This window comes from Poromitra crassiceps (genome assembly GCF_964638095.1).
Source record: "Poromitra crassiceps genome assembly, chromosome: 4".
Taxonomy (NCBI): domain Eukaryota; kingdom Metazoa; phylum Chordata; class Actinopteri; order Beryciformes; family Melamphaidae; genus Poromitra; species Poromitra crassiceps.
Genome location: NC_139626.1, coordinates 23,141,212 through 23,167,284, shown reverse-complemented (window position 1 = coordinate 23,167,284; position 26,073 = coordinate 23,141,212). Strand labels below are relative to the sequence as shown.

The 26,073-nt window shown below is 43.2% G+C and overlaps 1 protein-coding gene and 1 pseudogene across 2 annotated transcripts in view; one reads left to right on the top strand and one right to left on the bottom strand.

The window, feature by feature from the left end:
* The window catches only part of dock1 (dedicator of cytokinesis 1), a 292,156-nt gene that overhangs the window by 203,551 nt on the left and 62,532 nt on the right, over positions 1-26,073 (top strand). Inside the window, exon 30 of the mRNA XM_083635505.1 lies at positions 24,272-24,350. Coding sequence (XP_083491631.1) covers positions 24,272-24,350 — 79 coding nt within the window. The remainder of the gene's footprint in view (positions 1-24,271; positions 24,351-26,073) is intronic.
* On the bottom strand, positions 17,391-18,641 carry LOC310774885 (N-acetyllactosaminide beta-1,3-N-acetylglucosaminyltransferase 3 pseudogene; annotated as a pseudogene). Its single transcript has one exon. The product of its transcript is annotated as an N-acetyllactosaminide beta-1,3-N-acetylglucosaminyltransferase 3 pseudogene (transcript).

Sequence of the window (26,073 nt, the reverse complement as noted above, 5' to 3'; positions counted from 1 at the left end):
ACAAGCTTGTGACGGCCGCTGCAGCCAAGAAGAACGCCCACGGAGGGAGGAGTTGAAGCAACTCTCCCTCTCGCTCTCTCCCTCTCTCTCTCTCTCTCTCTCGCTCTCTCTCTCTCCCTCCCTCCCTCTCTCTCTCTCTCTCTCTCCCTCTCCCCCTCTCACTAGGATTAAACCTAGTGCGTCTCCCTCCCGAGAGGGAGGGAGAGAGAGAGAGAGGGAGGGAGAGCGAGAGGGAGGGAGAGAGAGAGAGAGAGAGAGAGAGAGAGAGGGAGGGAGAGCGAGAGGGAGGGAGAGAGAGAGAGAGAGAGAGAGAGCGAGAGGGGGAGGGAGAGAGAGAGAGAGAGCCAAAAATGAATGGTTAAAGTGACTGTTCTATCGAATTTCACAAAAAGCCGTTTATCTCTGAATATTTTTTCTGACGCTAAAACCATGCTGTATTCAACTGCTAATGCTTACATAACTACTAACTCTACAAACTAACTCTTTTAGACAGAGAAAGCACACATTCTATTAGTTCTTTTGAGATATTGTGTGTTCACAAAATCTTAGCAGAAAAGAATCCTCGGGTCTTGAAAGATGAGCCAGAATCCTCAAAAAACCCCTCTGGCAGAAGCTAACTACAGTAAAAAAAAAACGTCTGGCAGTGAATGTGTTAACTGGCCCCTGGCCTTCTATCATTTCACGAAAGTGGCCCCCGGGCAAAGCAAGTTGAGTATCCCTGCTCTATCGTTTATATCGTTGCAAATCACACGCTTTGCTTTCGTCAGTGTTTTTTTACTCACCTCCACACCGCACCAGACTCTGTCAACATGAACCTCACACAAATCAGCCAGAGAAGCAGGGAGAATTTACCTCCAGCAAACAAAAAAACTAATATCCGAATCCCAAAACTGAAAACTGAATATTCGAATATTCGGGTCCAGCCCTAGATTTAGCACAAGATGACATTTGCTTAAGCACTCTATTCACTGTCGGCTTTCTCCCAGGACTGAAAAGCCTTGCACCGCATTTTTTTTTTAACAAGACAACAGCTGCTGGCTGCTTTGTACAGTCAGCTAAATATGCTCCCTTACAGCTTTGTGGAGCAAACTTTGCAGGAGCTGTGTGTGTGTGTGTGTGTGTGTGTGTGTGTGTGTGTGTGTGTGTGTGTGTGTGTGTGTGTGTGTGTGTGTGTGTGTGTGTGTGTGTGTTCTTCAACCTTATGGCCCAAGATGTGCTGAATCACTGAATAGTACTAAGTGCAGTCATCATCATCAGTTTAAACAATGTTCTTTGGTGGCGGCATGTTCTCTTCCAGCCTTAAGGCTAAACACATAGACAAGTGTGCGTATCAACCAAAAGACACGATTAACAGATTGAGTGAAAATATTGCTTAATAATCACTGTAATTACTGTGAATTCTCTGAACAAATGAATCAAAGTGTTAAGGCTGTTGAAGTACTATTCCACTCTGTTATCTACGGTATACATCGAGATGAATTGAACAACTTTGAATAATCCTGCAGGCACATACATTATTACTGTACATTCTCTCTATAGACACAATAGACACGTTCTACACAATATGGGCACCTATAATACTAGTAGTATTTTCTTTACTCCACCCTCTGCCGATCTGGGGAGAGCCGAAACTGGCTCCATGCTTCCTCTGAGACATGGGCAGTTCTTTTCACCTGACAGAGGAAGCTTCACCGGTAGGACATAGCACGTGGGAGGTTCACGCTATTCCAACCAGTTCCCCTCCCTCTGAACAGGTGCCCTTAATGACCAGAGGAGGAATCACATTAGCAACCAGGATATTGCATGTTTTTGGTGAAGGGGGTTCCTATATGAAGGAAACCCCCGGGAGATACGGGGAGAACATGCAAACTCCACACAGAAAGGCCCTTTTGACGACCCCACCCGGGCGGTTGGCACTCGAGGACATGCGGACGGGCACGCATTCCTTCAGCGTTCACAGCGTCCCAGGTGGGAATCGAACCCAGGACCTTCGAGCTGTGAGGCGACAGCGCTTACCACTGCACCCACCGTACCCCCCTTACTAGTAGTATTTCTGACATGTCACAACCTTTCTGGTGTGCGTGGTCACCTGGTCACCTTCAAGCATTCGATTTAAGTTAACATCAAATGACCTTCTCAGAAGCAGTTCATTTCCCCAGATGAATCTCAAACAAAGTTTCTTGTGGAGCGGTTAATTATGTGTTAAGAATAGTGCATTGGGAGATGAATGGGATGTTCTCAGAGGGGCCCGCCCGGCAGATGAAAAGATGAAAGCCCCCGGAGAGCTCTTTAGCTCTCAGTAACCCATGCCATCAATCCCACGCTGACTCATTAGGAGAGGCCTTCTGAAGCTGGTTGGCTGCCGTTTGGAGTGCTCCCCTTGACCGATCCAGGACCTGTAGGGCAGGTCTTGATGCCGTTTGGAGTGCTCCCCTTGACTGATCCAGGACCTGTAGGGCAGGTCTTGAAGGCTGGGAGGAAGAAGAACTCTGAGAGAGTGAAAACACTGCCAAATAAGTGGTGATCCTGTGCGCCCCCTCACTACCTACCACCCACCAGGAAGAAAAGACATGCCTTTGGGCTTATCAGTTAAAGAGCAAGTATCTCTCCTTTGAAGGTAGAGTGATGCTGCCATTCCAACTTTGCTCACTTGCATACAGCATGTTTATATGAATTGAAAGCATACATCGTCCTCTGTTGGTTGAGAAAATTGTATGATGCTTAAAATCATTTGATGCTCCATTGTATGATTTCAAAAATACATGTTTGCCAATCAATGTTTTTTTCTGAAATCTTTGACATAAAAGGTACAGTACCATGTGTATAATGACTGTTATTTAGTAAATGGAAAGTTTCTTTTCAAAATGGAAAGCACACACACCTGCTCTGACTAGATTAATCCTGACATGAAAGTAAAACTGAAGGATAGTTATTTAACTAATTGGCTATTTTAAATACTGCAGGATATCTACCACTCCACTCGGCTCAATCTTTGTTAAAGGATGGCTTTACTGGTATCAACCCACTTGGTATCATTAATAATCTTGGTAATATAAGCACATGGGCAGTGTTTACCTTCTCTCTCGGGTTTCCTCACGGAGATCTCAAGCGCTCCGTTCTGACGCGTTTTACGTCACAACGGAGCTGCGGAAGTTCTGCTGGAGAGGCAGAATCTGCTCCGAGGGCGGCTGTTATTGTTTATTTTTCTTTTTTAAGTATGCGCACACCCATGGAGAATCCCATGGAGAGCCTTAACGAGCCTTAATGACTTGCAGCTGGTGGGGGCGGAGTTTCTGCAGGCAGCAGCAGGAGCATTTTTCTCCGTGAGGTAAACGGAGAGAGAAGGTAAAACACTGCCCATGTGCTTATATTACCGAGATTATATATGATACAAAGTGGGTTGATTACCGGTAAAGCCATCCTTTGAGGTGCTGGAAGCATCAATGAGTCCAAAATCAAAAGAAGGGATTCCGCACTTGTTACACAGTGCGAATTGCAGCCACTGCTCCTTACTAGTATGTTTATTACACCTAGCCTATGCCTTAGCCAGCCAAGCTAGCCTGCCATCTACATTAGCAACATTCAGTCTCTCCCTCAGTGTAGCATTTACGTATACGTAAGTGTGTGTATGTGTCTAGGCCTAGGGGAAGGAGATGGTTTCTTACTTCTTCTAATAAACTCCCGACATCTGATGCTAGTAGGACCCGGGGCTTGGACTCGAGCGCTCGGGCATCCCCTCACGCTGCAGCCTCCAGGCTTTAAAACCTGACCGGTTCAGGCATTGATGGGGGTCAGTTCAGAGTGACGTGGCGTGCATCCCGTGCATTGCTGATGGAGTGGAGGTGTCGTGTCAGCTTGGCTGAAGTCTTTGGTTGAATGGTGTGACTGTTTCTCGGGCCTCACCTGTTCCCAGCTAGCCCCTGTGTGCCTTGCTCACTGTGCCAATCAGCACACCCCGCTTTCACCTGTGCAAGCATCTGCCCCCCTGCCCCCATCAGGAGCAAACCCATAAATTATGGAAAAAACCACAATCTTCTGTTTAAACGTTAGTGAAGCCCGGACTTGCTCTCTACGTCCACCTAGTGCTAAAGACATGTTATAACAGCACACTTTGCAATAGTTCACTTTAATACTGAGCTTTCTGTCTATGAGACCTTTATCAGAGCATACATGATACAATAATGGACCTAAATACTAACATTTGCCACTTAATTTGGTGCACTATGTTTGGCTGTCGTCACCCTATCGCGAATGGGTTTGTCCTGTATGCATCACGGATTGGCTGCCAATTAACCAATCTTTATTGACATTGCCCTTGCCCATGTCATAGGTAAATGCTTGTTTTTGGTTGACTGTTTGAGAGAGGGGAGAGAAAACAGTGTGTCTAAGCGGTAACTTAACACATTTAACAGGTCATTAAAACACATTTTTAACCACTCCACATCTTTCATATATATATATATATATACATATATATTACTATTATGTATATATGTGTATATAAATAATGTCTACTTTGTGCATGACTAGGCATGGGCCAGTTTCTGGTTTCAAGGTATACCACGGTTTGAAAAAGTTTTCACACCAAAGTTAGTTCATTTCTACATTCACCCTAACCCCCCCACCACCCCAACCCTTCCAAAGGACCTCCAATTGACTCAATGTCAATTAGCTTATCAGAAGCTTCAAAAGCCTGGCATAATTTTCTGGAATTTTCTATGCTGTTTAAGGGCACAGTCAACTTAGTGTATGTAAACTCCTGACCCACAATTGGGACCATATATATTTGAATTATAAGTGAAATAATCTATCTGTAAACAATTTTTGGAAATTATTTTTGTGTCAGGCAGTAGATACTGTGTTAGTAGTAGATACTACTAACCGACTTACCTACAGTACGTTTATGTAAACTCCTGACGTGAACTGTACTTTACTACCAAATTTACTACTACAGTAGTACTGAATTTCATGGAAAAAGAAAGAGAGTTCTGAACATAAATCCTCCACATGCTCCACTCATTGCACTCTCTCTGCACACGGGCAGAGCTGCTCCAGCCTCGGCTCTCTGCTCTTCTGAGTCCTAGAGAAATGCCTGACCTTTACAAGGCTTCCCTACTACGCTAATGTGGTGAGAGTTGTGTGCGCTCTCTGCTGTGTGTGTGTGTGTGTGTGTGTGTGTGTGTGTGTGTGTGTGTGTGTGTGTGTGTGTGTGTGTACGCACATTATATGTTTGTGTGTGTGCTTGTCGATAAGTGTGTGTCCGCGCATGTTTTATTGCCTCGCCCAGGGAGAACGGGGCACTTCAGCAGCTGTGATCTCACCCTGCCACATGTCTAAATAGAGCGCTAACATCCGGTGTGATTTCTCTCAATGTGTTTTTATAACAGTCTTTATCTAAATAGAGCGCTAACATCCAGTGTGATTTCTCTCAATGTGTTTTTATAACAGTCTTTATCTAAATAGAGAGGTAACATCCGGTGTGATTTCTCTCAATGTGTTTTTATAACAGTCTTTATCTAAATAGAGCGCTAACATCCAGTGTGATTTCTCTCAATGTGTTTTTATAACAGTCTTTATCTAAATAGAGAGGTAACATCCGGTGTGATTTCTCTCAATGTGTTTTTATAACAGTCTTTATCTAAATAGAGCGCTAACATCCAGTGTGATTTCTCTCAATGTGTTTTTATAACAGTCTTTATCTAAATAGAGAGGTAACATCCGGTGTGATTTCTCTCAATGTGTTTTATAACAGTCTTTATCTAAATAGAGAGGTAACATCCGGTGTGATTTCTCTCAATGTGTTTTTATAACAGTCTTTATCTAAATAGAGCGCTAACATCCAGTGTGATTTCTCTCAATGTGTTTTTATAACAGTCTTTATCTAAATAGAGAGGTAACATCCGGTGTGATTTCTCTCAATGTGTTTTTATAACAGTCTTTATCTAAATAGAGAGGTAACATCCGGTGTGATTTCTCTCAATGTGTTTTTATAACAGTCTTTATCTAAATAGAGCGCTAACATCCAGTGTGATTTCTCTCAATGTGTTTTTATAACAGTCTTTATCTAAATAGAGCGCTAACATCCAGTGTGATTTCTCTCAATGTGTTTTTATAACAGTCTTTATCTAAATAGAGAGGTAACATCCGGTGTGATTTCTCTCAATGTGTTTTTATAACAGTCTTTATCTAAATAGAGCGCTAACATCCAGTGTGATTTCTCTCAATGTGTTTTTATAACAGTCTTTATCTAAATAGAGCGCTAACATCCAGTGTGATTTCTCTCAATGTGTTTTTATAACAGTCTTTATCTAAATAGAGCGCTAACATCCAGTGTGATTTCTCTCAATGTGTTTTTATAACAGTCTTTATCTAAATAGAGCGCTAACATCCAGTGTGATTTCTCTCAATGTGTTTTTATAACAGTCTTTATCTAAATAGAGCGCTAACATCCAGTGTGATTTCTCTCAATGTGTTTTTATAACAGTCTTTATCTAAATAGAGAGGTAACATCCGGTGTGATTTCTCTCAATGTGTTTTTATAACAGTCTTTATCTAAATAGAGCGCTAACATCCAGTGTGATTTCTCTCAATGTGTTTTTATAACAGTCTTTATCTAAATAGAGCGCTAACATCCAGTGTGATTTCTCTCAATGTGTTTTTATAACAGTCTTTATCTAAATAGAGCGCTAACATCCAGTGTGATTTCTCTCAATGTGTTTTTATAACAGTCTTTATCTAAATAGAGCGCTAACATCCAGTGTGATTTCTCTCAATGTGTTTTTATAACAGTCTTTATCTAAATAGAGCGCTAACATCCAGTGTGATTTCTCTCAATGTGTTTTTATAACAGTCTTTATCTAAATAGAGCGCTAACATCCAGTGTGATTTCTCTCAATGTGTTTTTATAACAGTCTTTATCTAAATAGAGAGGTAACATCCAGTGTGATTTCTCTCAATGTGTTTTTATAACAGTCTTTATCTAAATAGAGCGCTAACATCCAGTGTGATTTCTCTCAATGTGTTTTTATAACAGTCTTTATCTAAATAGAGCGCTAACATCCAGTGTGATTTCTCTCAATGTGTTTTTATAACAGTCTTTATCTAAATAGAGCGCTAACATCCAGTGTGATTTCTCTCAATGTGTTTTTATAACAGTCTTTATCTAAATAGAGCGCTAACATCCAGTGTGATTTCTCTCAATGTGTTTTTATAACAGTCTTTATCTAAATAGAGCGCTAACATCCAGTGTGATTTCTCTCAATGTGTTTTTATAACAGTCTTTATCTAAATAGAGAGGTAACATCCGGTGTGATTTCTCTCAATGTGTTTTTATAACAGTCTTTATCTAAATAGAGAGGTAACATCCGGTGTGATTTCTCTCAATGTGTTTTTATAACAGTCTTTATCTAAATAGAGCGCTAACATCCAGTGTGATTTCTCTCAATGTGTTTTTATAACAGTCTTTATCTAAATAGAGAGGTAACATCCGGTGTGATTTCTCTCAATGTGTTTTTATAACAGTCTTTATCTAAATAGAGAGGTAACATCCGGTGTGATTTCTCTCAATGTGTTTTTATAACAGTCTTTATCTAAATAGAGCGCTAACATCCAGTGTGATTTCTCTCAATGTGTTTTTATAACAGTCTTTATCTAAATAGAGCGCTAACATCCAGTGTGATTTCTCTCAATGTGTTTTTATAACAGTCTTTATCTAAATAGAGAGGTAACATCCGGTGTGATTTCTCTCAATGTGTTTTTATAACAGTCTTTATCTAAATAGAGCGCTAACATCCAGTGTGATTTCTCTCAATGTGTTTTTATAACAGTCTTTATCTAAATAGAGCGCTAACATCCAGTGTGATTTCTCTCAATGTGTTTTTATAACAGTCTTTATCTAAATAGAGCGCTAACATCCAGTGTGATTTCTCTCAATGTGTTTTTATAACAGTCTTTATCTAAATAGAGCGCTAACATCCAGTGTGATTTCTCTCAATGTGTTTTTATAACAGTCTTTATCTAAATAGAGAGGTAACATCCGGTGTGATTTCTCTCAATGTGTTTTTATAACAGTCTTTATCTAAATAGAGCGCTAACATCCAGTGTGATTTCTCTCAATGTGTTTTTATAACAGTCTTTATCTAAATAGAGCGCTAACATCCAGTGTGATTTCTCTCAATGTGTTTTTATAACAGTCTTTATCTAAATAGAGCGCTAACATCCAGTGTGATTTCTCTCAATGTGTTTTTATAACAGTCTTTATCTAAATAGAGCGCTAACATCCAGTGTGATTTCTCTCAATGTGTTTTTATAACAGTCTTTATCTAAATAGAGCGCTAACATCCAGTGTGATTTCTCTCAATGTGTTTTTATAACAGTCTTTATCTAAATAGAGCGCTAACATCCAGTGTGATTTCTCTCAATGTGTTTTTATAACAGTCTTTATCTAAATAGAGAGGTAACATCCAGTGTGATTTCTCTCAATGTGTTTTTATAACAGTCTTTATCTAAATAGAGCGCTAACATCCAGTGTGATTTCTCTCAATGTGTTTTTATAACAGTCTTTATCTAAATAGAGCGCTAACATCCAGTGTGATTTCTCTCAATGTGTTTTTATAACAGTCTTTATCTAAATAGAGCGCTAACATCCAGTGTGATTTCTCTCAATGTGTTTTTATAACAGTCTTTATCTAAATAGAGCGCTAACATCCAGTGTGATTTCTCTCAATGTGTTTTTATAACAGTCTTTATCTAAATAGAGCGCTAACATCCAGTGTGATTTCTCTCAATGTGTTTTTATAACAGTCTTTATCTAAATAGAGAGGTAACATCCAGTGTGATTTCTCTCAATGTGTTTTTATAACAGTCTTTATCTAAATAGAGCGCTAAAGCTGTGTTCACACCGATATATTTATTTTTCACTCTGTCGCTTGATTCAACCCTTTGGAATCGCTCTGTCGCTCTGTTTAAATCGCTCATCAACAGGCACACGGATTGACGGACATGTGGGGGCTATAACGTTACGCAATGTCATGATGTTTGTCCACTACGAGCCACCGTAGATGTTTACAAGCTAAGCCTATCAGCGTGCTCCTAATGCAAGCTCCATACCGGTAGTACAGACTTCACTTCATGTCAGCTGTCAGCCTGTCAATGCGGTTTGTTGCCACACAATAAACCAGCGGTTTGTTCCAAGCAAGTGTGATCCTTGACTCGCTCTCACACGGCAGCCAATCAGCGTTGAACAGCGAGCGACTGATGCCAGTGTATTTTCGCTCGAGTTGGGATATTTCATCTGGGGCGACGAGCGTATTTTCTCCCTATCGCTCTGTCTCTGTCGCTCGGATGCCCAGCGATTTTTCTCCCGGGCGAATATACGCCCAATCGCTCGTTTGCATTGACTTGGTATGTAAACTCGATGCCAGCGAAAAACTTGAATAGGTCGGTGTGAACGCAGCTTTACATCCGGTGGGATTTCTCGCAACGTGTTTTTATAACACTCATTATCTGAATAGAGATATAACATCCGGTGTGATTTCTCTCAACATGTTTTTATAACTGTTATCTAAATAGAGCGGTAACATCCCATGTGATTTCTCTCAACATGTTTTTATAACTGTTATCTAAATAGAGCGGTAACATCCCATGTGATTTCTCTCAACATGTTTTTATAACTGTTATCTAAATAGAGCGGTAACATCCGGTGTGATTTCTCTCAACATGTTTTTATAACTGTTATCTAAATAGAGCGGTAACATCCCATGTGATTTCTCTCAACATGTTTTTATAACTGTTATCTAAATAGAGAGGTAACATCCCATGTGATTTCTCTCAACATGTTTTTATAACTGTTATCTAAATAGAGCGGTAAAATCCCATGTGATTTCTCTCAACATGTTTTTATAACTGTTATCTAAATAGAGCGGTAACATCCCATGTGATTTCTCTCAACATGTTTTTACAACTGTTATCTAAATAGAGCGGTAAAATCCCATGTGATTTCTCTCAACATGTTTTTATAACTGTTATCTAAATAGAGCGGTAACATCCGGTGTGATTTCTCTCAGCATATTTTTATAACAGTCATTATCTAAAATAGAGAGGTAACATCCGGTGTGATTTCTCTCAGCATATTTTTATAACAGTCATTATCTAAAATAGAGAGGTAACATCCGGTGTGATTTCTCTCAGCATATTTTTATAACAGTCATTATCTAAAATAGAGAGGTAACATCCGGTGTGATTTCTCTCAGCATATTTTTATAACAGTCATTATCTAAAATAGAGAGGTAACATCCCATGTGATTTTTCCCGGTCATTATCATGGGACTAGGAAGACTGCCTTAGGCAGTCTTCCTAGTCCCACGATTCAGCTGGAGGAGACAGGTTTGTTATGGTTATTGCATTAAGACCTCGCTGGAGACCCACCCGACATGCAATCGCTCATTTCTTTATTTGTCCTCTTACGATGGCTGACATGTTTTGATGGTGTACATGAAGAAGCCTCCTTTCACTTTGATCACCCAATTACTCATGTCTTTAGATTAACAATGTGTCGAGCCAAGGGGCCCCGTTTCATGCCTCCATCTTTGATCTGTTTTTGATCAAGCATTCAGGGCAGCATTGACGGCAGCAGCATGCAGTCAAAATTAACTAAAAGGGGCAGCACTGCATTCATTTCAGTCTGGTAATCTATAGAGACCACATATCCATCACTAATACACGGATTGTGAACCTGAGTAACCACTTCCACTGTTTTAAACTGTGTCTTACACACTAAGTCTAAGTTATACACTTTGAGTCAGTCTAATGTATAAAAGTCCATAGAAGATATTTATTTCAAACTTTTAACCACCAGATGGACATACCCCGTCTTTATAGTCACAGACATACATTAACTCATTGAGTGCCATGGACGTCCTTCGACGTCCAATTAAATAGTGACGTAGAGTGCCACGGACGTCCTTCGACGTCCAATGCGTTTTTTGACGGTGGGACGTCGATCAAAGCCTTCCGCAGCTCCTGTACAACTATAGTAGCTATTGGAGGTCTATAACCTATTTTACAGAACCCTTAGGTGGCGACAGTGCTCTCCAGATTACAGAAATGTCAGGAATACACAGCCTGAAATAGCCTTGATCAAAGAGAACCCGCTCATGCTGCAGTCCAGAGCCATGTAGATTGTTCTGGCTGCAACTGACGGTGCGTGCGAACACAGTCAATCCGCGCACACAACTGAGTCCTTCTGCCTCTGTCTGTCTGTCAGCATAGTTTCTCCACATGATTAGCCGCTAGAAAAGCAGCAGCGCGACACTGAAAAGCCAAACCTTTCACTGCAGTCCGCGTGTGGCTTCTCCATGTTGCGCTGCCTGGGAGGCGGCGCACCAAAAGCATTCCGAAAATAGACGCTTGGTGCGAGGCTGTGTGTTACTAGTGTGGGGAGGAGTTTTCAGCTGAGGGGGGGGAGGGGGGGTGGGGCACGCAGGGCAGGACACAACTACACCACATCACTACATCAGAAAATATTATCTAGAGTCAGTGAATGTGCTTGAAATGCTGCATTTCACAAAAGGCTGAATATCTCAGCTTATAATTTGAAATGCCTGAAAACGCTGAAAACAACCTATCTTCTCCGGCTCATAACTAAAGAACGGAAAATGGTATCAATAAACTTTTTTTTGCTGATGATACAATAGAGTCTCCTTGTTCTTTTTGCGTGTTCGGTGTTTACATAGTAATATCACACAATATTCTGTGGGCCTCGAGAAATCACTGAAAACGCTCTGAAAACTCTGGCACTGGGAGCGTCCGTTCTCCAAAAGTGGCTGGCACTCAATGAGTTAAATGCATGTACAGTACATGTGCACGGTGGCTAGTACACACACACACACACACACACACACACACACACACACACACACACTTCGTGTGGTGCCGTGAACTTGTCCTCTGCATTTAACCCATTCTGGCTCGTCGTCCTCCATGGTCGGGCCAGGAGCAGTGGGCAGCTGCAGTGGAGGGTCCGGGGACCAACTTCTTCCAACCGCCGCTGGTCAGATGCTGATCATCTGCCTGTTTTTAATGGGGGGTTGTATATGGAGGAAACCCCAGGGGAGCACGGGGAGAACATGCAAACTCCACACACAGAAAGGCCCTTTCAACGAGCTAACCCACCTGGGCATCAGGCATTAAAGGCATGGGGAAACATACCTGACAACCTGTCAATCACGCCCTCAAACATAGTCTGCTTCATAAATCTGACCATAATTTACAAAATGAACATCATACTGTATTGAAGAAGACTTGAAACTAGTAATTGAGACCATAAATCCATTAGGAAAGTGTTTACTGAGGCCATAAATCAAGTGAGAAGTAGGATCATTTCCCCACTGACTTCCATACAATCTGACTTCCTTTTGCAGCCAGTGGAGTCGCCCCCTGCAGATAATTTGAAAGAATGCAGGTGTAAGACACACCGCATTGGCTTCACAAACAGAGCTACGAGCTACCCCCTTGCTTTTTATGCAGGAGTAGCTTTTGTCTTTACAACGAATGGGAAAGCTGTTATGAAAAATAGATACAGTGATACTGTAAGGGTTTAGATTGTTAGAATCCTGTTTAAGCCCCTTGTGATTCAGCTGATAACCGTTTGAATATGCCTCATGAAACGTTGCACACACTGTGAATACAGTGGAGAAAGTGAGAGCTTCCGGCTGACTTACTGTATATTTAGACTTGTGACAGAATTACCTCATTAGCAATCCACACACACACACACACACACACACACACACACACACACACACACACACACACACACACAATCCGTTCACCTATTCTCAAACTTTTGGCCTGAATGAAACGCAGCCTCTGCTGTCGTCGTTCGTTACGCCTCAGATCTCCGGCCTCCTCTGCTGGCAGCCCCCTGCTGGCAGCCCTGTGAGTGGCAGCACACTGCTCTGCTGGCAGCCACCTGCTGGCAGCCCTGTGAGTGGCAGCACACTGCCTGGAGCTGCCAAGTCAAAGGGATGGCAACTTTTCCTCCCAGCATGCACATAATACACAAGCCCTCACTGGTCGAGGGGTCAGGCCCAAATCAGATCCTGCACACACACACACACACACACACACACACACACACACACACACACACACCTACCTATTGAAGGTGATTCTTTACATGGCCTCTATCATCATTTTCCAGTGGCCTATAGGAATGCAGCAAAGAGCTGCTGGGGTCAAGTCCCTCACTAACTCTCAGGATGCCGTGAACCACTCCTTACTGAGAGCTATAATACCAGTATGTGAAAAGAAGTAAGTTATAATAGAGGTGGACTTCACTGCTGGCTCCCTCCCTTAATGCCTATTCAGCAGACAGTAGAATAGAAATCACTAAATAATGGTAAAGGTATAACATATACATTTACTTAGGCCCTAAGTAAATGTATAAGTCTTAGGGACTGTCTGATATTTAGCTGGGGTGGTGGGGGGTAAAAAAAAAGGGGGGGGAGGGCATTTTTATTTTATTTTGAGTACTGGGGAGGGCAAGGTCATTTATTTTGCGATAGGAGTGGAGGCCATGTAAAGGTTTTTTCTTTTCTCTTTTGCATTAGTTTGCATTGTGTTTTGCTATCCCCCCCGCCTGCGTGAGACATAGGACTGTGTGAGACCTAGGACTGCGTGAGACCTAGGACTGTGTGAGACCTAGGACTGTGGGTATACAAACCAGATTCATGTAAAAAAAAGCAGCGGGACACACACCACAAAGACTCGGGCGACAGACGCTCACCGACAGCCCAGACAGACGCTCGATTATCGGCTCTATCTGTCAGGAGTTTTCGGTATTTTTGATTGAAGTTGAATGGAGCCAGGTCATTATTTGTGATTTCCCCGCAGTGTAAATGGAAAGGCCTAATAGAGGAGAGCTGTAATTAGACTCACCCCTCTCATGGTTGGAGTCATTTGGGCTGCAGCTCTATAGCTTTCCTGGGATGCTGGTGGTAATAAATTCTTATAGCTTAGTTCACGCAATGGTTGTGATAGACTTCGTTTTAAACAACAGTCAAATATATTTAGGGTGCACTAGAGGAATAGAGGAAAGTTGTCAGACTGGAGTGAGAAGTATGAGTGCAAATATTGACAGGTAAATCCATCCAAGATCAGATCAGATGTCTGAAATAAAGGTAATCTAATTTAATAAATTGGTCCGGTAATGAAGGTTTTTGACCTTGCCTTATCTTGGAGCACAGGCAGATATGCCAGCTATTCAGCGATAGTATGCAAATAGGTCGCGATCATTATCCGGGATGCTCTCTGAACTCAATTAGCAAGTATGATCCGCTGATAACGTGGCATTAGCATATGCGCTAGGTGTCCTCATCCGAGGAGAACTGAAGTCTGTGCACCAGTTTGCTGCGGAAAAAGATGCAACAAGGGTATATAAAAAGCAAATCCTCTAAAGTCTGTGCTGTGGCCCAGCCCAGGGAAAGTCTGTGCTGTGGCCCAGCCCAGGGACAGTCTGTGCTGTGGCCCAGCCCAGGGACAGTCTGTGCTGTGGCCCAGCCCAGGGACAGTCTGTGCTGTGGCCCAGCCCAGGGACAGTCTGTGCTGTGGCCCAGGGAAATGTGTACATCAATCAGCAGTAATGGGGTGATTTTTCTGACACTGACAATTTGATGGGGCGTATTTATCATAATGATGCCCATTCGTATATGAATGTATCTCACTGGCTTAAATACGTAGGAAGTAGGATGTTGTTTTTCGCACCAGCTAATTAAAAAAGTGAAAGCATAGCCAAGTTGTGTTTTTGTCTTCCTAAGCAGAAACTACACGAGCCAATGATTTGTGCAGATGATTAGAGCTACCTTGATTTCCCGGCTGAACTCCACAGGAAAAAACATGGAGAGCAACAAGAGGCCAGGATATTTTTAGGATTTGCTCATTTTTAGGGTGTCCCTGGAAATGCTCCATGTCGTGGCTGCAGGCGGAAGACAAACACTGCATTTGTTGGATAAGTGTTTGATTACATTTAGAGTAGAGCTGCTTAAATCCCCCAGCCATTAACATTTTGCCTCATAGTTGTAATGAACTTATAAATCATGAAGAAACGGTTTCTCAGTCTGGCCCGAGCATCTTATTTTCCCGTTGCAATGTAATGAGTGTGTGACACAGATGTTGCAAGCCAGCCAGGCATCTTCCCCCTGGCATTTGGCTTTGTTAAATAATGCAAGCTTGAAAGAGCGGTGACACCACGCACAGACTGTATAATATCCAGGACATACACCCTATTCAAACACTCATGAATCACTCGCACGTCTGTTATCTACTTCTGTCAGTGCAAAGCGTTTTCAAGTCAGATTCCCCCTCCCCCCCCCCCCCCTTCCCCATGGAATCGATAGGGTACTTAATTTCATTGACAGGAATAATTTCTCCTGGATGAACTTATGGTAAATATAGACAGCTGGAGCAAAGATTTTATAAGCGTTGATTTAATAACCACCGTTTTAGAATTTCATACTGGTGTGGTGAAGCCCAATTTCCAGGAAAAGAGAAACCCAAAATCTATTCTTAAATTCAAGGAATTAGCTTAGAGTGCCTTTAATCTCATTTGAAATGAGGAGAATGAATGAGGAGAATGAATTTGGAGAGTCTTAGTCAGAGCCCACTGTGAGGGAGAGTATATTCTATTTTCATCCGCCTCGTTAAGGTTTTCACTTTAATTAATGGCTGGATGTGCTCACGGAGGAACCGTCCTGTCTGTTCGTTAGAGCCCATTATGGGTCTGCGTTCAGGCAGACTGCTGGGCTCAAATGGGGCTTTTAGATGGTGGAATTTACATCGCATGCAGACTGCAGCATAAGCAAGCACTTATAAAGAACTTTACACGGCGTCCGGTTAGTGTAGCAGTAGATTCCCTGCCTACCAACACGAGGGTCGCAGGTTCGCACGATTGGCTAATCCGGAAGCCGGATTAGGGCTATGTGTCCTGGTCGCTGCAGTAGCACCTCCTCTGGTTGGTCAGGGCACCTGTTCAGGGCGGAAGGGAACTGGTGGGAATAGCATGATCCTCCTACGTGCTACAGTATGTCCTGCTGGTGAAGTTCCTCGCTGTCAGGTGAAAAGAAGCAGCTGGTGACTGCACATGTATTGGAGGAAGCATGTGCTAGTCTACTACTCCCTAGATAGGCAGAGGGAGTGGAGCAGTGACCGGGACAGCAGGGGGAATTGGCAAAGTACAATTGGGAAGGGGGGAAAAAGGGGGGGCGGGGTCTGAAAAAATATATTTTACTAATATAATTGGGCGTCAGTTTGCGCTAAACTCTGCATGCGCTAGTTGAGCGGGCGACAGGTGGCAAACCAGCCCAGCCCCAGACAGATATCTTGTAGCGCTTTATTCTGAAATGGCCTGGAAACCACAGCGCTAGCCTATGACCATTCTGTAGGCAAGTTGCGGGTGACTTTGGTCATCCAGGTAGACACACCATATAGAGCAGTAATATTTCTCTGCAGTGGATGGAAGCACATTTTACCATTAGTCCAGTGTCACGCCTATCCTACTACTATAATTGGAGACTTATTGTGGACCCATGCCCTGCTTAGGGCCTAAGCGCACTCCCCGAGTTTGAAGTCAATCCGACCAATGGTTCTCAAATTACGGAAGGACAGACAGACACTGCTGGCATTATAGTATAATAATAAGATATAAAAGAATATAATAATAGATGACTATTATATTATTAGTTTTATAAATAATCGATACTTAGCTACTCATTCATAAACTTGTTGCAGCACCTAATCTAAAGTAGTAACTTATTCCAGCCCATTGAAGATTAAGAAAACATCTGTTAGTACCAGGATGGCCTAGAAATGAAACAATGCAGTGACACCAATGACGATTTATTGTCCACTTTTTTTTATATATAGTACAAATTTCAGCATAACATTACTTTTTATTATTATTATTATGAGCTGCGGCCAACATGGCAGGGCAGCATCTTTATAAGTCACTCGGTTGGTCGGTCCACAAAAAAATGTCAATCCACAAAATCTATCAATTCCAACTTCAGTAGTGAGGTCAGAGTTTCTGCATTAGGGACATCACCAATTATCAAGGAGCACTGATGTCATACCTCCTAGGGACAACATTAGGGAGCAGTGATGTCATCAGTGATGTCACATATCGATGGCATCATCAGTAGTGTCAGAGACAGTGTCTAACGGTGAGACACACTGGAAATGGAAGCGTCGAGCAGGAGCCTGGCCATTCACACCAGAAGCGCTGTTTTGCTCCGCGCCGGTCACAACTTGTACTGACTTCATGTCTGGCTGCTCGCGGCTCGCATCAAAAGTAGACCAGACGTGGAAACTCTGTCTCCCCGGCCGGTGTACTCGGTCTAATCTGTAACGTGCCAGGCTACTTTTAACAAGGACAAATTCAAACGGTCTCCTCTTCCAGACGCGTTGCCTCGCTTAAGCTTTGGATCCATTTCCACTGTGTTTGCACCATAAGAAGTGGCACATTTCAGATTAGGGTTATGTATTCTATGCCACATTAGGTATATCTCATATGGTTTCATTCTGTGTACCAGTAGAATGTCTCTATAATAGCAAGGGTCTTGGACGTCTTTGTTAGAGGGGAGATGCAGCCCAAAACACTTGACACCTATATGGGAAACAGGTGCAAGTCCTGCTTTAGCCAGACACATCCCCATGTAAACATCATCAATGGGAAGAATGGGAATGGATTTGGACATGTTGTATATGACCAAGGCTGTATATCCAGACAGGAGGAAGCCTCCACCACTACAGTAAGGGGGGTATGAGTCTGACCTTTGCACCTGTACAGGGATATAGTACTTTGTCCTTTGGTGTCGAAAGGGTCTCGCATTCTTGATCAGATGGCCCGCAAAGAGGTGCTTGCTACCGTTATTGTTCTTTTGGCTTTGGAGATAGTCCACCATGTTATCCGTGTTGGCAAAGACGTCATCATCACCGTTTAGGAGGAAGCGAGCCTGCGTACAGTTCCTCTCCATCCATTCCAGGAAGAGTATTTGCTTCAAGGTGAGGTTGAAGAAGGAGTCATGGAAGTCCCACTGCAGAATGTCATTGTGCTCGCGCTGCTCCAGCTCCAGGAGCTTGTTCAGTCTCTGCTTCTCAAATCCGGCACCTGCCGTACCTGAGATGAAGATCCTCCTGATCCACACGCCGTTGTGTGATCTCTCGTTGGCCCAGGTTTTGCGTAGGACTTCTCGCCGGTCATAGTTCTCGGGGGGACTTTTAATGACCAGCAGAAGGAAGACTTCCACAGATTTGTCAGCTCCTCCACATTTGTCGGGAACATCCAGCAACATGGGGAAATTGCGACAGTGACGGTGGTAGAGAAAGTCTTGGATGTGACCAGGAAGAGAAGTGAATCCTGGGACGTTGCCTGCAGACATATTTTGTTGACAACTTGGCCAGGAAAAAACTGAGCTGCTAGTGGTGGGTGGCCTGTTTTGACCGGTATGCTTTCCCACATATACCTGGAGGTCCTTGGTTACATGGTCAGCATAATCATCTTTCCAGAGACAGTAGACAACCGAGACTCCAGTCAGCAGAAAAGCTCCGGTCATCAGAAAAGTCATTGCCCTCTTCTTCAGTTTCATCCTTGATACTCTGCAGCTGCAAAAGAAAGCAAAACAATGTTCTAAAACAAGACAAGGCATTATTAGACTCTGTGGCTTGGGCTTGGTCGATGCTCTGCTATGGTATCAGGTTCAGTCAGAATTGGCTGGGCAAGAGTCGTCCTACTTATAGCCTCTACAGGAAGGATTTATGACATCACTGATGATGTCACAATGACTGCCATCATCAGTGACATCACACACAAACACACACACACACACACACACACACACAAGAGACAGACACACACGCACACACAAAGTCCCAATGATGATGTCATCAGTGATGTCAGAGGCATTGTGACATCCTCAGTGATGTCATAGGAGGTTGTGATATCATCAGTGATGTCATAAAAGCAGTTGTGAAATCATCAGTGATGTCATAAGAGTCTGAGGATGTCATCAGTGATGTATTTTTTTTTAATGCTATTAGGCTTCGTGAACAACATTCAGAGAGCCTAGCATTGATCTGCAGCTACTCATAAATATATGTGAGTGATTAAGTATGATGAATAGAAGTCCTTGAGTTTTAGGGTCTCTTCTTGAAGGCATGAACACTGCTTGATGTAATGTCTCCAACAACCACGGGGGGAAGGCTGTTCCATGTTGCTATGTCAGAGTGGAGAAAGCTCCTGTCCAGGCATTTGGTGTTTGCCCTGGGCAGTGACAGGGCATGATTGGGTGGGAGCCTCCGGGTGGTTCGACCTGGGACATGAGCGGGGGGTAACAGTGCTTTCAGGTCTGCTGGGCAGTTGGTAGTGTGCATTTGGAAAAGAACAGTTGTTGCAGCAACTGTTCTGCGATGGCTCAACTTGGTGATGGCATAATCGTTTTGTCCTCATCCACACCTATGATCTTTATTGCCTTTTTCTGGATATTATCCAGCTGCCTCAAGAGTTGTTTGTGAGGCATTCATCCAGGCAAGGCAGGAGTGCTCCATGATGCTCCTGACCTGGGTTTTGTAGATGTTGGCTCGGCCTCTAGGATCAAGCTTGTTGGCCAACCTCCGCATTGCTCTGAGACGTTGTCCAGCAGCACATTTACAGATGTTAGAAAGATGGCTGGTCCACTGGAGTTTTCTGTCAAAGCCGAGTCCTAGAACATCCATCTGCTCACTGAGCTTGATTTTAGTACTCCCAAAGAAGAGCTCAGGACAAGATGGATACCTCTTTCTGGATAGATAAGAGTAAAATCAAGTCCCAGAGGCAGACACTGAACGAAGTGGGAGTCTGGCTTCAGACAGACCCCCGTCTTCAGCCATCTGCTGTATGTTGCCAGCTCCAGGACAGGTGATCCAGCATCCCTCAAGTATGCCATCAAGGAGCAGCATAGCGGCCGAGCTGCGTATGCGAGCTGCAGGGCCACCTAGTGGGCGAGCCTAGGAATCGAGTGAGTGTAGCGCGTCACATGCCTAGTTGCTTTAAAATGCCCTGGATCCTGCGGTGTCGCTGTCTCATTGGCGATCGTTATTCTTCTGTCAAGGTGGGCCAGTCAGGGTGGGGCGAGGACACCCCCAGCCCTACAGGGCGGGGCGGGGAAACCCCCAGCCCTCTTTAAGCCCCGTTGGAATAGAGATGCACTAGTGAGCTCAGGTGACAGGGAGCCTTATTGTGAGCAGCTGAATGGTAAGAGACTCCTCAGATGATGTGCGGGGAATTGAAGGGGAAGGCTGACTTGGAGCTCTCCGGGGTGGCGGATGTCTACTCACCTGTCAGCGTCAATTACATGGGCCTTAGATCTTAATGCTGCCTTATTGCTTGCTTATTTGACTGATGCCAGCCACTCATGTGAGCCGCTCAGCTGGCATAACAATTGTCCTTGTTTCACCTTGCCATCTTTTATCATGCGTGCTGCTGATGTATCTTTATATGCTGTCTCAGGCCATCATTTGAGTTTGGTTTTTGCTTAGCAGTTGAGTTTGTTTATTGTTGTTGTTTGTTTATTATTGTTGAGTTTGTTTATTGCTAGAGTTTGGTTCAAACCGTTGGCTGATTAAGCAGCAATTGAGATCAAGCACATAAGCCATGACAAGAACCTCCTACGCTCATGATCACGCTTTTTTGGCGGGTATCTCCTGAAGATGGGTACACATAATTTATTTGTTCGTTTTTTTTTGTTTGTTTTTTTAGATTATTTTTGGGGGCATTTTGCCTTTATTAGACAGGACAGTAGGCGGACAGGAAAGGTGGGGAGAGAGAGGGGATGACAGGCGGCAAAGGACCTCGGGTCGGATTCGAACCTGCGTTGGGCCGCGCGAAGGACCGAGCCTCCGTGGTACCCGTGCTACCAGGTGAGCCACCAGGACGCACGATGGGTACACACCATTAACGTCATATGGCTGCTGCCACAAAGGAATGAAGTTAAATAGCAGGTGGACCACTGAGTCTGTAAGTAGCAATCACAATTCCCCTCTAAAAGCTTCATGCCACTTAAGTTATTAACATTTCATTCTGCAAAATCAGAATGGATTAACCCATCAGCCAGTGTTCTCATTAAGATCTACTCATCACATCTTTTTTTAGGAAGGTCTCCAGCCCTCGTGTTCTTCAGTCTGTCAAAGAGAAAGATTCTACCTGCTTTCCAGCACTGTTGGGAGTTAGGCTCCTCTCCACAGGGTCACACATTCATTCTGCGTGAAAGTACAAACCACTTAACGTTCTCTTTTTTTCTTTTTTAAACTGAAGAAGTACAGAGTTTTTGTAGCAGTAGATTCCCTGCGGACCAACATGAGGGTCGCAGGTTCGAGCCCCCGTCCATACGGGCACAATTGGCCGTGTCTGCGGGTGGGAAGCCGGATTAAGGGTATGTGTCCTCGTCGCTGCACTAGTGCATCCTCTGGTCGGTCGGGGGTTCCTGTTTGGGGGGAGGGGAGCTGGGGGGAATAGAGTGATCCTCCCACGCGCTACATCCTGCCGCTCGCTGTCAGGTGAAAAGAGGCGGCTGGCGGCTGCACATGTATCGGAGGAAGCAACTCTCCCCAGATTGGCAGAGGGGGTGGAGCAACGACCGGGACAGCAGGGGGAATTGGGGAGAAAATGGTGGGGAATCCAATGTTGAAAATGAGAACAGGCTTATTTTCCATTGAAGATATGCCATTTCTGATTCAAAATAACACCACTGCTTCTCATCATTCAGCCTGACGTCGACAGAATTTTCTCCATTGATCTTAGTATGCGAATGAAAATGACAAGAGGCCTGCCTGTCTGGATACTGTACAATTAAAGGACTTCTTGCCTGAAAAATGTGTTTTCATGCTGGAGAAGCTGTAGCAGTTTGTCAGGACCAGAACGGAACTTCTCCTTGGTTGTTATGTACAGTATCTGGCTCAAGTATCCATTTTCTTGCGTGTTCACTTTTGTGTGACTTTAAACTTACACAGGAGTTTTAACAGGAATTATTTGACATTCTCCTTTTTGATCAAATAAAATGTGCCAGTTTTGTGATAACACTCAAAACAGCAAAATTGTCTGGCATGCTGTTTAGGGTCAAAAACAGAACACTCAATGGTCAAATTGATTTCAGTTTGACAGATCAGCAAACCAGTCTTGATGAGGCTTTTTTCTGAGAATCTCAGCACAGAAGGTTCATGTAGCTTGTCGTCAGTATAGTACTTCCTCCTTATATGTATTTGTATATTCATTAAGTCATCTGTTTATTTGTTCTAGGACAGTGTTCTTCTGTGTTATTTAATTATACCTGCAAAATCATAATCTAAGATATGCCGGTTGTCTCTCAATCACGGTGGTGATCTTTTCTAAGTCCTGTACACAAAGTCAATGAAAAAGATTGACGTCATACTGTACATCAAAAACTCAAAGAAAGAACAACAGCTTACATTGAATGGATGCAAAAGAGAGTCTGATTCATATCTGATGCATTAATTTGTCGTCATAAGACAGTGACAATAAATTGTAGCATAAGCAACTGTACAGTATGAGGTAAAGTGGAATAATGCAGTCCACATTTATATTCACTTCTTTCATGCCTAATTTCACTTCAGTGACTTTGTTAAATTTGTAGTTGTATTAACCCATTGATACCTGATGCACCATTTTTTTTTTTTTCATATTTTATTTTATAATTTTCAGAACATAGAAAACAAAAACAGGCTCAGACAAAAAAACAAAAACAAACAAAACATACATATACCAACATTAATATTACAAAATAGCACTACCAGCCGCATCAAGTTTCCATGTGCTTGTAAGGAATGTGCGTGGAATCCCATGCAAGGAGTCCATGAGAATTCAGCCGAGCAAGTTACTTGTCGTTCTTAACCTCATTTAAGTACGGTAGTCTAGAAATGGGTCCCAGATGATTGTGAATTTCCTACATGAATTGGTCCTCAGGAACCGAAGTCTCTCCATATGTATAACTGAGACCATGTCTGTCAGCCACAGCTGAAAAGAAGGTGGAGAGGGGGACTTCCACTCCTTCAAAATCAGTCTCTTGGCGATAGTCGTCCCCTGCGTCAGAGACTGTTGTATAGCCGTAGGGAGGAGCAGAGAGGACTCTGAGCAGCCGAAGATGGCGAGCTCCGCTTCCGGCTGAAGGGTCACTTTATAAGCCGAGTACCAATCAAATATTTTGGCCCAGAATCCAGACAGTGAAGGACGAAACCAAAAAGCATGGGACAATGTACCCTCTGACACCTGACACCTATCATATAGTGGTGAGACAAAAGGGTAGATCTTGTGCAACCTGGACTTTGAATAATGAAGACGATGAGTGACCTTAAATTGGATCAGTTGGTGTCTGCTGTTAACTGAACAGAGCTGGACTATAGATAGACTCCTGTCCCATATAATTTCAGACAAGTCAACATCAAGTTCCTCCTGCCATGCCTCCCTGATCCTTTCAGTAGGGGCCCTGATACAGTCATCAAACAGACACACAAATCTAGAGATAAGATGCCTGGATTGAGGGGGGATTAACATCACATAAAAAAACATGTTCGTTTGGGAGAACTACAAAATGATGAATCTTTGATCGAACATAGTTCCTGGCTTGTAGGTATCTGAGCCAATGCGTGTTGGGCAATTCAAATTTCCTCCTCAGAAGATCAAAGGATGTGAAATGACCATCTATGTATAGGTCTCTGATGGAAACCAGCCCCTTCTCACCTGATGCAGCATTTGCGTGTATATCCCTCATTTGTGTGCATATCTTAAAGGGTCTTAAAGGGATACACACACAAATGCTGCATCAGGTATCAATGGGTTAAGTTGATCATATCGCATCACATTATTGATTCGTTGGTTGTAAATGCACTAGAATTCAGTATGCAAAGATCGGCTGCATGAGCTGCACTGTTGTTTTAACAGCTCGGATATGGCTCATTTGTGAGCATTTCTGTTACAGATTCTAACACACTACATTTTGTGTTGTGGGCTTTGATATTTGCATGGAGCGTGAGCATAAACATTTTGATATACATAATTAACGAGCACTGTTCATTTGTTTCAATGAGGAATGCTCAGCCGTGTCTTAAGGTGCACGGGCCCCAAGCCCATCTAATTAGAAGCTATAGTAGGGTGGATACCTTAGTTTGAGGAATGAGCTTATTTCATCCACGAGAAGACTAGATCCCAACACAACTCTTATCTTTCCAGAGTGTTCCTGCGGGCCATCAATCAGTACGCAGCCGTGTTGAACAAGAAATTCCTGGATCAAACCAACTTTGAGCTACAGGTAAGTGACTGATGAACTGATTAACTGAGCTACAGGTAGGTGACTGATGAACTGATTAACTGAGCTACAGGTAGGTGACTGATGAACTGATTAACTGAGCTACAGGTAGGTGACTGATGAACTGATTAACTGAGCTACAGGTAAGTGACTGATGAACTGATTAGCTGAGCTACAGGTAAGTGACTGGTGAACTGATTAACTGAACTACAGGTAGGTGACTGATGAACTGATTAACTGAGCTACAGGTAGGTGACTGATGAACTGATTAACTGAGCTACAGGTAAGTGACTGATGAACTGATTAACTGAGCTACAGGTAAGTGACTGATGAACTGATTAGCTGAGCTACAGGTACGTGACTGATGAACTGATTAACTGAGCTACAGGTAAGTGACTGATGAACTGATTAACTGAGCTACAGGTAAGTGACTGATGAACTGATTAACTGAGCTACAGGTAAGTGACTGATGAACTGATTAACTGAACTACAGGTAGGTGACTGATGAACTGATTAACTGAGCTACAGGTACGTGACTGATGAACTGATTAACTCATTCTCTGCCAGGGTCATTTCGGTCTGTGTGCTCCCAGTGCCAGGATTTTGAGCATATTTCCTGATCTTCCAGGACCCACAGAATATTCTGTGCTAGGAATAAAATTACACAACATATCTCACAATAAAGCAGAGACTCTCTTCTTACCCCTTGTAAAAAACTGAAACTCGACCATGTTTCCTTGTTTAGTTACAAGCAGTGGAAGTTAGCTTGTTTTCACTGAAAATGCCCTCCTTTGTAACAGAAATAGGAGAAAAAGAGGTTTTTAGTGAACGACACCGTTTCAAGCAGAACTCTCTTTTGAGCCTTTTATTTTTTGCCTCAGTGACACATCAGACATATACAGTACCGGTATTTGTTTTCCCAAATAAATAAATAAAAAATAAGAGAATGTATTTTACAGTTGCCATGTGGATTTTTAGCTTAGCTTGATAAAAGCATAAACAAATGGAACGAACCCTTATGTGGTCACACTCACACACTCTCTCTCTCTCTCTCTCACACACACACTCACACACACACACACACACACACACACACACACACACACACACACACACACACACAGGAATAACGAGAGCTGTAACGTTACCTGCTGTCACATTACCTCTCATAACTAACGTTAGCACAGAAGATCACACAATAGCTACGTTAGTGCTGTAAACTTTGAAATGTTTATGTGACACATGTTTCGCCTTGGTTGCTGGGGACGGGTGTGTGACGCGGTTTGACGCGTTTGACGTATCCATGTGATTCCCTCTCCCTTGAGTGTGACAGAGCTGGCAAGAGGAAACGTGAAGCGAGTCATGCCGGCGGCATAAGTTATAAACAATGCGTGACAATTATACTCGAATGTTGTGTGTGTGATCATTTCATCTCAAACGCGATACAAAAAATAGGCTACTTTTTACCATCGTCATCGCTCCAAGTGGCACCCATTTCTCCTCCTCCGATTCATCCGTGTCAGAACCGGTCAGAACGCTGTGAAGGGGAGCCTTCCTAGCAACAACAAAAACGCCAGCGTCTTCCTCGCCATCGTCGCCATCCGAGAACTCTCGGACTCTGTTTCGACCACAGGCTCCACCCATAAATACTAAACTAGCGGGTTCCTCTTATCAGTTTGACCTGAAACAATGTCACAGGCTGGGAAAGTGTCTGATGTAATGTAAA